This window comes from Sardina pilchardus, chromosome 3, assembly GCF_963854185.1.
Source record: "Sardina pilchardus chromosome 3, fSarPil1.1, whole genome shotgun sequence".
NCBI classification, from domain to species: domain Eukaryota; kingdom Metazoa; phylum Chordata; class Actinopteri; order Clupeiformes; family Clupeidae; genus Sardina; species Sardina pilchardus.
The window spans coordinates 11,145,424-11,159,095 of NC_084996.1; the positions used below are offsets into that span (position 1 = coordinate 11,145,424).

Sequence of the window (13,672 nt, forward strand, 5' to 3'; positions counted from 1 at the left end):
GTATAAAATAGACAAAATAAATGAAATAACAAAATAAAACAAGTAAATAGATAACAAAATATGAACACAATGTGACACAGGCAGGTTAACAGGCTTTCTCATTGGAGCCTAGTTCATTGCTGTAAATACTGTGAACTGATTGGTTATTCAAGAGCTTTTTTTATTACAGAGAATCACTTTAGCGCAAGGGGTTTAAGGTGTTAGGTCTCTTGACCACTTTAGAGAAATTAAACAGTGACACACACAGACTGGACTGGAAGATTAATGCACATGGTGTCAGTTTCTGAGAAGCACACACTCACACTCACACATCCTACAATTATACAACAAAATGAGTCAGATGCATGCATGCAAGTCACCACTTTTTTTACCATTCTCAAGTTGTCACACATACTGTATCTCCCCCTTAGCTTCTCTCCCTCACTCTCTCTCTGTCTCTCTCTCACACACACACACACACACACACACATACACATATATGTATATACTGTATACACATATATATCTGTGTGTGCGTATATATATATATAAGCACACACAGATCCTACAATACAAAATTAGTCAGCCCAGGGATTTTTCTTCATGCATGCAAGTCACCACAATGACATTTTTTCACATTCACAAGTAACACTTAGTTTCTCTCTCTCTTTTGCTCTCTCACTCACACACACTCACTGTATCACTCTGTACATGTCTATCTGCTCTGAATCATATTCACCATTATTGAGACCACCAAACATTTCCATCTGCAAAGTGTTTGCTCCACCTCCCACCTGTCTTTCTCTTTGTGTGACTCACTCGTCAGGTTTCAAACATTTTCAGAAAATCTCAGAGACCCTTACAATCATCAGTCAGATGTGTAATATAGTGTAAGTATAGTATAACTGCTGCTGCTACAAGGACAGTATCAAGGTAAGAGTTTCAGCTCAACACACACAATAGCCCAGTAGACGATGCTTGCGATTGTTTTGCATTCTTCAAGTTTGTCACAAAGAAAGTGATTAGCACTTGGTTGGTTTTGACTTTGGCTTTCAGCTGCTTACTACAATACTACAATACTGTATATGTTTCAGATCTTAAATATCCACGGAATTAAATGTTACAGCTATGCCTAAATGTCCATTTAGCTACTGCTAACAATAATGACCTTTTCAGGACATAACCAACATACACAGCTTGGGTCTGCTTGGGTTATTTCTGCATTTTACAGCAGAGTGCCTTGAAGTATGTTATAGTATATTTGTAAATCTACTTAGTTAAAATAACAGTTGTAATGTCTTACAAGTTCAGACACTTCCTGCGTGAATCATAATGTGCATTTCTTATACTTCATGTTTCTCATACTTTAAATTCATGTGTTCAAAAAGCAAAGCAATGGTTATGAGGAACATTATCAAGGCCCAAAAACAACAGATGACTTAAAGACAAGTTTAGCACAAGTACTAAAATTACTTTAACAGAATAGCATGTGGCTTAGAAACACTGCACTTTCTGTTTCCTTTACTGTCTTGTCAAATCTGACGAGGTAGATTGAACATGATATCGCTTACAAAATTACTGTAATATTTACATTTCAAAGCCTTGAACACATTTTTGCCACAATATTTTTTTAGCACACCCCCTTATCAGCAGCGCTGCAGTATTGTTTTGTCTTTGTAACAACCTCTGTTTTTTCTTTCATCAGTTCTTTTTTTTTTTTTTTTTTTGAGTGAGACAGGCGAGGGCGTTGCCTTTTAGGCCGAGAGTAGAGCACTGTTCTAAGTTTCACACAGCTGTGTGAGGTCTGGTGATGTCATGTTTTTTACTTGAAGGAAGAGTGAAACTTTGCTGATAATTACAGTCATGTTGACAAGCTGAAATTGTTTATTGGGCAGAGCCTAAACTATGTGTGAATGCTCATTTTGAGCCTATACAGAACTGAAAGCTAGAGGACCATGAAAAGCAATGCACCTGACAAAGACAATGACACAAACAAGTGTTGTGATTAGAATCATGGACTACTATACTAATCAGGCCTTGCTTATTTCTTATAAAAACTCCAGGCCAGGTGACCATGCGTTTTCCAGCCATTACCTTTGTGGCAGCTGTCTATCTGGCTCTCATACCTAAAACTACCCAGTCATGCACCAGAGGTACCCCCCGTGAGTGCAAAGAGGCTGAGTTTGCCCCAGGATCCAACCTGGCAGGAGAAGGATTCGACATCACCAAGATGCAGCGTAAAGGAGCCTTCGTCATCGACATGAATCTATGGAGACGGGAGAACAACACCTGCATGCTGTGCAAGAACCCGTATCAAGAGAGCAAGATGCAGAAAATCCCAGCAGCTGTGGTGGACTGGCGACCCAGTCAGAAATGCAGCATGAAGGTGGCCAGCTCACAGCACCAGTCGAGCGAGTCCCTGGTCAGTTCCAGTGTGTCCAGTGTTGAGAACAACTGGAAAGCTAATTTAGGATTAGAGGCCAAAAAGGGAGATGGCTCATTGATGCTGGCGGGGACCCAGTCAAAATTGGCTGAGTACTCAATGGAAAAAACAAAGAGAGACAAGTTTACCTTCTTGAGCCATAAAATGGTCTGTAGTTACTACAGGTATGGAAATGCCTTTTAGGACTTTTGTTATGCAATATGTGTTACTGCAGTTAAATACTGAACTGTATAGTAGGGTTTAGGTGTCTGTGTGACAGAGATACAGTAGCTCAGCCCATGTAACTAATTAAACCACCTAGAAGACACAGCTATTGGTTATTATGGTTTAAAGTTGTATGTAGTACAGTAATATGTTGACATGTAATGTCTACTACCAACATTTGATATACAAAGAGAGAAAATAGGCCTAACTGAATATTTTACCTGTTTTGACCTAAAATAGTTTAGACTCTTTTTGACCTATATTGAACCAAATGTATTAGACTCTTTTTGACCTGTTTTGAACAAGAATGTACTCTTTTTTTTAACTGTATTTGACCGGTTACTCACTCTCAATTTTCCAATGTATAGCTACAGGGTTTCCAACCAGCTCATCCTTCATCAAGAATTTCAGCATGCCATCAATACACTTCCAAAGAAATACACCAGTGAGAACAAGCAACGTTTCTACAAGCTTATCAATGACTTTGGCACACATTTCATGACTAAGGTACGTATTACAGTAACCAGTGGGTACAAACGTTGTGCCATACGTAACTCTCTCTCCTGACATTCAGAGATACAATATGCTAGTGACAGATGCTATAGGCCCTATGGATTTTGGGCATGACATTTGAATTTGACTGAATCTGAATGTACTGTAATAACTACATAGATCATATTTTGTTGTCTCAATGCAACAAGAAAGTACAAGACAAATCTCACCCAAACCTTATCACTGATGTCGGTGGAAACCTTGTATTTCAAAATCCATTCGTTTTCAGGAAATGGAAATGGAAAATCTTGTATTTTAGCCTAGGTGTACACTTTCCCTGTGTTTGCCTTCAGGTGACTCTGGGCGGGATGGTGCAGTCAGTGACTAGCATCAGGCAGTGCATGGCTTCTTTACAAGGCCTGAGCTCAGACGAGATTAAGATGTGTCTTGACGTGGAAGCCAAAGCCAGTGTTACAGGCAAAGGCAGTGGAGAGGCAGAGATGAAGCACTGTCAGGAGGCGAAGGACAAGACAGAGAGCAAGAACAGCTTCTCCAGCAGCTTCAGCGACAGGTGAGCTAAGGGATTACTCCTGAGGATACACCTGTTTGGGAATCATAGTGTATGCTGTCCTTTCAAGGTTTCTTCCTTGTTTTCTTAGGGTTTGGACCTCACCAAAGGCCCTGTTAGGACCTTGAAATACTGTTAATTGTTAATGACAGTATGACAATGAATAAAACTGAACTCGAGTGATTTTTTCCCTCATTCATCCTGACAGGCTTACAGAGATCTTTGGTGGCCACACCACTGAGCCTGAGCTTCTCTTCTCTGCAGACAAAGACCCGGCCGCTTACAAGGAGTGGATCTCCTCTGTGCCTGTCAACCCAGATGTGATCTCCTATTCACTGGATCCCCTTCATGAGTTGCTGGCCCCCAACATTCCAGTGCGAAAAGAACTACGCAAAGCAATTAAGCATTACATATTAGAGAGTGGACTCTGGCAGAACTGCTCAGAGCCCTGCAAGTCTGGTGTCAAAAGAAACCCAAAGGAGCCCTGTGCCTGCAGTTGCCATGGTGATCCTGGCGTAGGTAGCAACTGTTGTCCTGTTAAACGTGGTCTCGCTCGGGTCATTATCACTGCAGTGAAGGCCACTGGGTTGTGGGGCGACACCACCACAGGTACAGACGGCTACGTGAAGGTCTTCAACTCTCAGAACATGCAACTGGCAAGAACCCCTGTGATATGGAATAACAACTGGCCCCAGTGGAACATGGCCTTTGATATCGGTGATGTCATCCTCTCTCAGACCAGCATGGTGAGGTTCGAGGTGTGGGACGAGGACAGCAAGTGGGATGACGACCTGCTCGGAGCTTGCACAGTGAACCTCAAGGAAGGGACCAAGGAGGATGCGTGTAGCCTGAACCATGGAATGTTCTACTACAAACTCCAAGTGTCCTGTGGCCCAAGCCTGAGTGGCCCGTCCTGCTCTGAGTATGTGAGCTCTCCCATGAACAGTCACCTGGAGAGGCTGTACGTGTCTCGTCATGCCCGACCCATACCACAGGATATGCTTCAGAAAATGGGAGTGTTTGCGAATGAACACCCTTTGCATGGCAATCTGACTGATCTAAACTGAAATGCTCTTTTATACTCCCTCAGAGAGGATTGATTTAATACTCCGCAAGAATAATATCCATCTGTCCAATTGCATTATGTTTATGATCACTGTTACACCAGTTTATCTTTTCCTATTTTTAGTCTATGATATTCTGTTATTAGACTTCATTCATTTAATTTCATTTCCTATTATTAGACTTCATTCACTGCATTTCGCTGTCTTTGTACATGTACTCTGCACAATGACAATAAAGTTTAATGTAATTTACATTACACTAATTTACAAACTCAGCATGGCTGTAGCCTTACATGGCTGATATGGAATATAAAGTTTGTGTCCCTGGGAATGTTCCTTTCTGTTAGCACCTCCTGAAGTGGGGATATTTTACCAACAGGAGCACTAAAAATTGGCCAAAATGTTTTCGATGGCAACCTACTGTATCAGTCAATTAGTGAAAGTAACTGTGCATAACTGTTTTGTCATTGACTATGAGACCACAGTGAAGCTAGTTTCACTTTGCGAATGAGTTCAAGTAATTGATGAGTGCAGATGCCTGTAGGCTATAAACATGGTGTAGTGCAGTGGTTCCCAGCCTGGGGTCCACGGACCCCATTAGGGGTCGCCAGAGACTGCAGGGGGTCCGTACAATGTTGCCTGGGCTGAGGTTGTGAGGCTACCAAAATGATATTTGCGCACTTTACTGTGCGCAAATATGTATAAAATACCAATAACACACCTAATTGGATAATTAAAATGGTATAATCCAAATTAAAATATAGTTTTGTTCCACATTCAAATTCATGTAGCTATTTATTACCTCTGACCTCTAAACTTGCGCAAGCAACCTTCAGGTGGGGCTAAGCAAGGCATTGGTAATTCATCCCTGGACCCCGACTATTAAAACAATAAACAATGTCTTGTGTGTGTATGCGGGTAGGAGTTTGGGTAGGGAGCCCTGGCTTGTCTTAAACACAGGCAAGGGGGCCTTTGAGGAAAAAAGGTTGGGAAACACTGGTTTAGTACCTGTTCCACATGGTCCCGTGTAACCAGATTCCTTCAAATGCGCTGGTGACCATCAAAATGCCGATGCGCTGTTTGAGGTCACGCTGCTTGCTGTTAAAGGGAAAGACAAATGTCACTCCCATTGGTTTAAACACACCCATGACTGATTAGGAAACATAGGAACGCCATGTTGCGCCATACGCTATCCATTTGATAACAAAAACACTCCCAATGTGGGCTGGACAGCCTACTACATTTAAATAAACTTTTCTATGGTACACGACCATACATGTTAGACTGTCATAATAGAGCCCCATGCATTTTAGACTGTCATGATAGGGCACCAAGTGTCCTGTGGCCCAAGCCTGGCCCATACTGACATTCTGAAGAAAACGGGACTGTTTGGGAATTAATAACCTTTCATGATTAACCAGAGAGAGAACCCAAAAGCACGACACAAGAAACAGGAGATTTAAAGGAGACGTCTGGCCATTTTTCACATTGATCTCCATTCCTCAAGGTCACCGAGTGCTGTCAATACGGAAAAAAAATATGGGGGCTTATAAACATGCCCCCAGCACTGTAGCTGCCTGGCTACTTGAGCTGTTGACTGTAGCAACTCGAGCTATGGAAAAACAATTGTTTTCAGGTTTTTTTCCGTATCGACAGTACTTTAAATTAATTTAAGAACAATAGAGTGACCAGACTTGATAATGTGACCCATGAGGCCATGTTCCCACGCCCTGCCTTGGCCTACAACAAGATTTAAATCAAGGATGTTCCCCTGTTTCAGGATGAAGCTGGTACATCTCCCTTGGTGTATCAGTATCATCATTGTAAAGAATAAAGCCTGTTTCCTGATTTTTCAGCATACTGACCGAGTTTCCAGATCAATGTGGTACTCAAAAACTTACCATCAATGCTGACTGACAACTTTTGCTGTGTATTGTTTGTATTGAGTCGGCTATAGGAACTTACTGCTGCATGTAATCACAGTTGTGAGGATCATACATTTGAGATGCATGTGTCTATCTTTCGTTCTCTCTCTCTCTCTCACACACACACACACACACAGTTTCACTTTGCCAATGAGTTCAAATAATAGACGAGTGCAAATGCGTGTAGGCTACAGTATACTCTGCTACGTTTTAGTAAAGCATGGTTTAGTGGAATACCTGTTCCATACGGTCGTGTGCAACCAGATTCCTTCAAATGCGCCGATGACCATCAAAATACCATCACTTGGCTTGGCTGTTCCTGAAAGGTACGTAAGTAAGTAAGTAACATTTATTTATAAAGTACATTTACAACAGTTCATACTGACAAAAGTGCTGTACATAGTGTAATAAAAAGGTAAAGAAGGGTGTAAAGGTCGGTTTGAGCCTTGATTTAAAAGCAAAAATGGAGGGGGGAACAACAGCAAAGGCCCAATCACCTTTATATTTCAATCGGGAGTGGTAGAAGACCCTGATTACAAGATGTCAGGGACCTAGTGGCTGAGTGGGGGATTAGGAGGTCTGAAATGTAAGATGGGGCCTGGCCTACAGTAGCTTTGAGCACCATCAGTAAGATTTTAAAGTGGATCCTTTGATGCACTGGCAGTCAGTGAAGGGATGCAAGGACAGGTGTGATATGATCTCACTTTTTTTAAGCTGTTTTCACCACAGAAGAAATTTGCTGATGAAAGCAGAACTCAGAATCAAAAATGAGACCCAGATTTCTAGTAGATGGCTTTATGAAGGATGTCAGACAGTCAATTACTGCGAGTGTTTTGGATTTGGAGGGGTTAAAAATGATTACCTCTGTTTTGTCATTGTTTAAATGGAGGAAAGTATCTCCCATCCAGACATTATTCTCCTTCAGACACTCTAGGATGGGACTGGACCCAGGATGGACCCCTGGGGGACAACACAGGAAACAGGGGCAGAGGATGAAGAGTGCTGACCTATGGAAACTGAAAAAGATCTATGGATGAGGTACAGTACGAAGAGAACCACTGCAGAACCGAGCCCCTAATACCAACGACAGACGAGAAGAGTGGAGCGGTCTATGGTGTCAAATGCAGTACTGAGGTCTAGTAGGAGTCAGACTATGGCGTTTTCACCCGTGTCAAGTGTGAGGAGCAAGTAATTTGAAACTTTCAGCAAAGCTGTTTCAGTGCTGTGGCATGCTTTAAAGCCAGACTGAAATGACTCCATGATATCTGCAGAATTACGAAAAGGGAGTAATTGAGAGAGGACTACTTTTTCTAGAATCTTTGAGACAAATGGTAATTCAGAAATGGGACGGTAGTTTTTTGGGCAATTGACATCAAGGTTATGCTTTTCAAGCAACGGCTGGACGACCAGATAACATAAACAGTGGTACTTATTCAATTTGTTTTGCATTTGATTCTAATTGAATTCAAATTCAATTTAATTCTGAACTCATTGGAACAATTAGGGGAGTCTGACAGTTTTGTTTTATCCATCTAGGCAATTCACTGCTAAATACCTGGATTGTACAATGCCCTATGCATTAGCTGATGGCCTACTTTTAGTTCATGTAATTATAGCTATGAATTTAGAAACACTGAGAGCATCATAGACATAGGTTTAATATTTCAATATACAGTGACTTGATCATGATGAGCAACAGGAATTCACAATGCTTCCACCATTAATTAAATTGCATGATCATGTATCATACAATAGTTAAACATTACTAGAATAGGAATTGTACCCTCATTATAAAGTATTACTCATTTATTATACAGTATAAGTATACTGGATTAGGGTATCACTTAACAATAACAAATAATCCTGAAAAGCGCTTCACATTATTATGGCAGTGAAGTACACATGCAGAACACATATTTTTACATATTACATATCAAATTTATTGCAGTCACCTAAGAAAAGAATCACAGTTGTCACAGCCAATAAGTCTAGCCTGGTAAACAAAACTCATTCACATGCCTAAACTTTACAAATTGACACTAAATAGAATTGGCAGTCAGGAAACAATGCATGAGTGGTTACCTTTGCTGTAAATCAATGTACATACTGTACTTCCGACTGCAATATCTGATGTTTGCAGGCGTTGCTACTACAATTTACCTAAGCCACTTTCGATTTTGAAACTGTATTGTCATCCCCTCTCATTGCTGATTGGTCCGGTAATCTGCAGACCAATGGAATTGTTAGTGAATTTTGACATTCCAGACTAGTATCTCCCTAAAAGGAGATCTAGGTAGGCGTGACCAGGCTATAATAGAATAAAAGTACTGAAAAGTACTTCTTTTCAGATTTGGTCATGGGTGTTTTAGCCATCACCTGTCTGTTGGCTTTCCAACTGGCCCTCATACCCCAAACTAGCCCATCCTGCACCAGAGGCTCCCCCCGTGAGTGCAAAGAGGCCGAGTTTGCCCCAGGATCCAACCTGGCAGGAGAAGGCTTCGACATCACCAAGATGCAGCGCAAGGGAGCCTTCGTCATCGACATGAACCTATGGAGACGGGAGAACAGCACCTGCATGCTGTGCAAGAACCCGTATGAAGAGGGCAAGATGCAGAAAATCCCAGCAGCTGTGGTGGACTGGAGACCCAGTCAGAAATGCAGCATGAAGATTGCCAGCTCACTGTATCAGTCCAGTGAGTCCTTGGTCAGTTCCAGTGCCTCTAATGTGGAGAACAACTGGAAAGTTGGTTTGAATTTAGGATCCGCATCGCTGATGCTTGCTGGCACTAACTCCAAGTTGTCTGAATACTCAATGGAGAAGACAAAAAGGGACAAATTCACATTTTCTCAACAGAAGATGTCATGTAGCTACTACAGGTACAGTCAGGTCTTCTTTTTATCCACGACAGTCACCACTGGGCTGTCATATTGATGTTGTAGTGTGTGCAACTAAATGAATCACATTGAGATATAAAGAAGACCAACAGTTGAAGACTGATTCTAAAGATAAACTTTGCTCTTTTTCGTACAGCTACAGAGTATCCAACCAACCCCAACTACACCCAGAGTTCCAGTATGCCATTAATCAACTTCCAATGAAATACACCGGAAAGACCAAACAGGCTTTCTACAAACTAATCAATAACTTTGGCACTCATTTCATACCTAAAGTAAGTGTGACAGCCATACAAAGGCAAACACACACAGAAACCAACATGGGCCATGGAGAAAATAGACATGGATGTGATAACGAGTGATAGACGTGTAAGGATAATGAGATTATCTCTGATGCGCAGGTGACTCTGGGCGGGATGGTGCAGTCGGTGACCAGCATCAGGCAGTGCATGGCCTCTCTACAGGGCCTGAGCTCAGACGAGATCAAGATGTGTCTTGAAGTGGAGGCTGAAGCCAGCATTGGAGGCAGAGGCGCCAATGCTGAGACGAAGCACTGTCAGGAGACGAAGGACAAGACAGAGAGCAAGAACAGCTTCTCCAGCAGATTCAGCGACAGGTGAGCCTGGATGACCTTGAATTCAGCTTCACTTGAATACTTTAAGCCGTCAATCAATTAAAAATATATATATTTTGCAGGGAAAGTATTTTGAATTTTGAGTATATTGAATATTTCAATTCAAATGAATCATTGAATAATCAGCATTAGTGACATTAAAGTTGACATTAAAAACTCTCTCATTATTTTCACTGTTCAAATAATGGCCATACAATCTATAATATGATCTAATATGCTGAGGAAATACATTCAAAAGTGCTTCGGAAAGCAAGGCAATCGATTAATCTGTGTTATGTTTTTAATCAGATATTTTTCTCAAATGGACCACAGCGTTAGTTCAGGCAGGTTACGGAGTCTCGCTTGCCTGGATGGCCTAGCTTACTGTCAATCTAATAGCTCAGCTGATTGGCCAGGCCCTGCTTTCATTGGCGGAGATCATTCAGAGCGCTTATTTAAACTACCTTTACCAATTTGCTGCCAGTGGCTTTTTCTGCAATTTTGCCACCTACCTCCTCCCCTTAACCCCCTCATACTTCTGACTTGACATTGATGTTTGTTCTGTTCTGTACCCCATGGGGGGTTATTGCTGCTCTCCCTGCCTTGGGCTTTCCATGTACTGTATGAACATGGAAGGGCAGGAGGCCCCAGAACAGAGCATACCGCCAAAATGAATATCATGCAATAGTATAACGCTATCTTGGAGACAAAGTGGTCCTGACTTAAATTATTTAATTGAAATGAAGTTATTTTGACAGACCTATTTTAAATTCAACTGAATGAAAGCCCAGGGCAGGGGCATTATTCAAAGTAATTGTAGCGAAAGGAGAGAGCAGCGACTCCACCTGGTCTTGGTCTTGGTACTAACCCTGCAGCTTGACCGCCAGGCCTGTTGTTACGACAGTCAGAGTGCATAACCAACTGTAATGACGGTACTCCATCACAGTTACATTTTTGGTGGGCGTTATTAATGTGTGTGTTTGTGTGTTTGTGTGTTGCGTGAGGGGGTTCAGAAGGGTGCGGTCGGTATGTGCCCAACTATAGCTCCAGTAGCCTAGGGACTCATTATTTTTTTGTATTTTTGTCCAAATTCTTCCTTAAGGTTCACAGAGGTCTTTGGTGGCCACACCACTGAACCTGACCTTCTCTTCTCTGCAGACAAAGACCCAGCCGCCTACAAGGATTGGCTCTCCTCCCTGCCAATCAACCCCGACATGATCTCCTATTCACTGGATCCCCTTCATGAGTTGCTGGCCCCCAACCTTACCGTGAGAAAACAACTACGCAAAGCAATTGAGCATTACATTTTAGAGAGTGGACTCTGGCAGAACTGCTCAGAGCCCTGCAAGTCTGGTGTCAAAAGAAACCCAAAGGAGCCCTGTGCCTGCAGTTGCCATGGTGATCCTGGTGTAGGTAGTAACTGTTGTCCTGTTAACCGCGGTCTTGCTCGGGTCGTTATCACTGCAGTAAAGGCCACTGGGTTGTGGGGCGACACCACCTCAGGTACAGACGGCTACGTGAAGGTCTTCAACTCTCAGAACAAGCAACTGGCAAGAACCCCTGTGATTTGGAACAACAACTCACCTAAGTGGAACATGGCCTTTGACCTTTGTCATCCTCTCTCAGACCCGCATGGTGAGGTTTGAGGTGTGGGACGAGGACAACAAGTGGGATGACGACCTGCTCGGAGCTTGCACAGTGAACCTCAAGGAAGGGACCAAGGAGGATATGTGTCGCCTAAACTACGGAATGTTCTTCTACAGACTCGAAGTGTCCTGTGGCCCAAGTCTGAGTGGCCCGTCCTGCTCTGAGTACGGGAGCTCTCCTATGAACAGTCACCTGGAGAAGCTGTACGTATCTCATCATGCCCGACCCATACCGAATGAAATGCTGCAGAAAATGGGAGTCTTTGGGAATGAACATCCTATCATGATTAACCTGAGAGAGGACCCAAATGCACAACACAAGAAACAGGAGATTTAATTGATTACAAAATAATTGTGTAAATAAGCGATTCGGGTATCCTTTTCTCTTATTAATATTCATGGTTTGAGTTGCAATCGAGTTGATTTAAATATTGGGGCCGAGGGTGGGGGGGGTGGGGTAGGCAGCTATAATTGCTGTATAACATGCAATGATATATTCTAAAACCTTGTTAATTTCTTGAGTATTTTTGCTATAATGTAGTAGTATGTACAATGCTTTATTATGCAGCATTATTCTGACAAAATTACCGTAAAGTCTATAGATTATGCACCTGATTAGACACTGCAGGTCCTTTTACTGGCCTGGTGTGGCTACAGGCTTGGATAATCAAAAGCAGTAATTCTCAATCCTGCATTTAAGCCTGATCTGTTTTTTAATGGAAATTATTTGGTTGTATTAAACCTCTTAAATCCTACCAGATGATCTGCAGCTAGTTCTATGGTGATTATATTGCACTCAAAACAGTTAGAGTGCACAGCACATTATCCACTGATGAAAGGTGTTTCTTAAATATTTGACATTTAAACCTGGTTAGATTGGTTAGATTCTCCACAATTCAGCTAATTTAACAAAACCCATGAGCACCGAAGTAGAACACATTTAAATTCATTCAGATTTACCACCATATTAAACATTTTTTTTTATATATATATAAAATATCAATCCAACACACTCCAGTGTTTCCCATAGAATGTATTTCTATTTGTGGTGGTAGTGTGTTTGTGCGCAAATTTTAACACATTTGCGCAACGTACTTATGATGGTAACTGGATTTAATTGCGATTTAGCCAGTCGTCAACAACAGTCAACAACAATCCTCGCTGGATTTTTAAAAAAATATTCTTTAAACGTGCATGCACGTTTGTTCAGGAACAGAGAGGCTGCACAAAGGTGCGCATAGCTCTACAATGAAAGGAGTTCATCTAGTTTAAGTAGTACAACATAAAATCATTGTGTGGTGGTCAGTGTCGATATTGTGGTGGGCCGCCACAAATAAGTCAATGTATGGGAAACACTGCACTCCTCGAGAACTTCATTCCTCAAACATGAACATTATCAGAGCTAGATGTAATATTTTTTAATTTTTGTAGAAGTAAACACATATTTATATGATTTTAAATAATTCAGTTCAAGGTATTTCCCTTTGCCCATACAGGTGCCTGGCCCACATACAAGCAGCCAGAGTTTGGCGATTGTAGCAAATAAAAGCATGGGCTATTAAACAAGGTTTTACAGTATTTTCTTATGACGCTTTATCATTATGTATTCAGTGTAAAAATGTCATGCCATAGACTTTTTGCATTACCGGTACTGCTGTCTTGCTTTTGTGGAGTCTGCAGGTTTCTTTGTTGAACCTTTCATTGGTTATCCTATTCCAATGAGGGCTATGTTGCATGGTTAATCACAAAGAGTTCTATCAAGTGTCTATTCCAGCAAGTTCTGGGACAAATTATTTAATTAGAATTAAATGCAAAATAAATATTGAACCTTTATAGTTAAAAG

General features: G+C 41.6%; 2 protein-coding genes across 2 annotated transcripts; both read left to right on the forward strand.

Annotated features, from left to right (window-relative positions):
- Nucleotides 1–612: 612 nt before the first annotated feature.
- LOC134076625 (perforin-1-like) lies at nucleotides 613–5,004 on the forward strand. Its single transcript, XM_062531767.1, has 5 exons — nucleotides 613–912; nucleotides 2,043–2,586; nucleotides 2,995–3,133; nucleotides 3,472–3,689; nucleotides 3,895–5,004. The coding sequence occupies exons 2-5, from the start codon at nucleotides 2,054–2,056 to the stop codon at nucleotides 4,751–4,753; spliced, it is 1,749 nt and encodes a 582-aa protein (XP_062387751.1). The 5' UTR covers nucleotides 613–912; nucleotides 2,043–2,053; the 3' UTR covers nucleotides 4,754–5,004.
- A 4,027-nt stretch (nucleotides 5,005–9,031) lies between these two features.
- On the forward strand, nucleotides 9,032–12,262 carry LOC134076091 (perforin-1-like). Its single transcript, XM_062531091.1, is given in 5 exon segments — nucleotides 9,032–9,552; nucleotides 9,707–9,845; nucleotides 9,972–10,186; nucleotides 11,286–11,792; nucleotides 11,794–12,262. Coding segments are annotated over 5 exon segments (1,755 nt in total). The 3' UTR covers nucleotides 12,167–12,262.
- The last annotated feature ends 1,410 nt before the right edge of the window (nucleotides 12,263–13,672 follow it).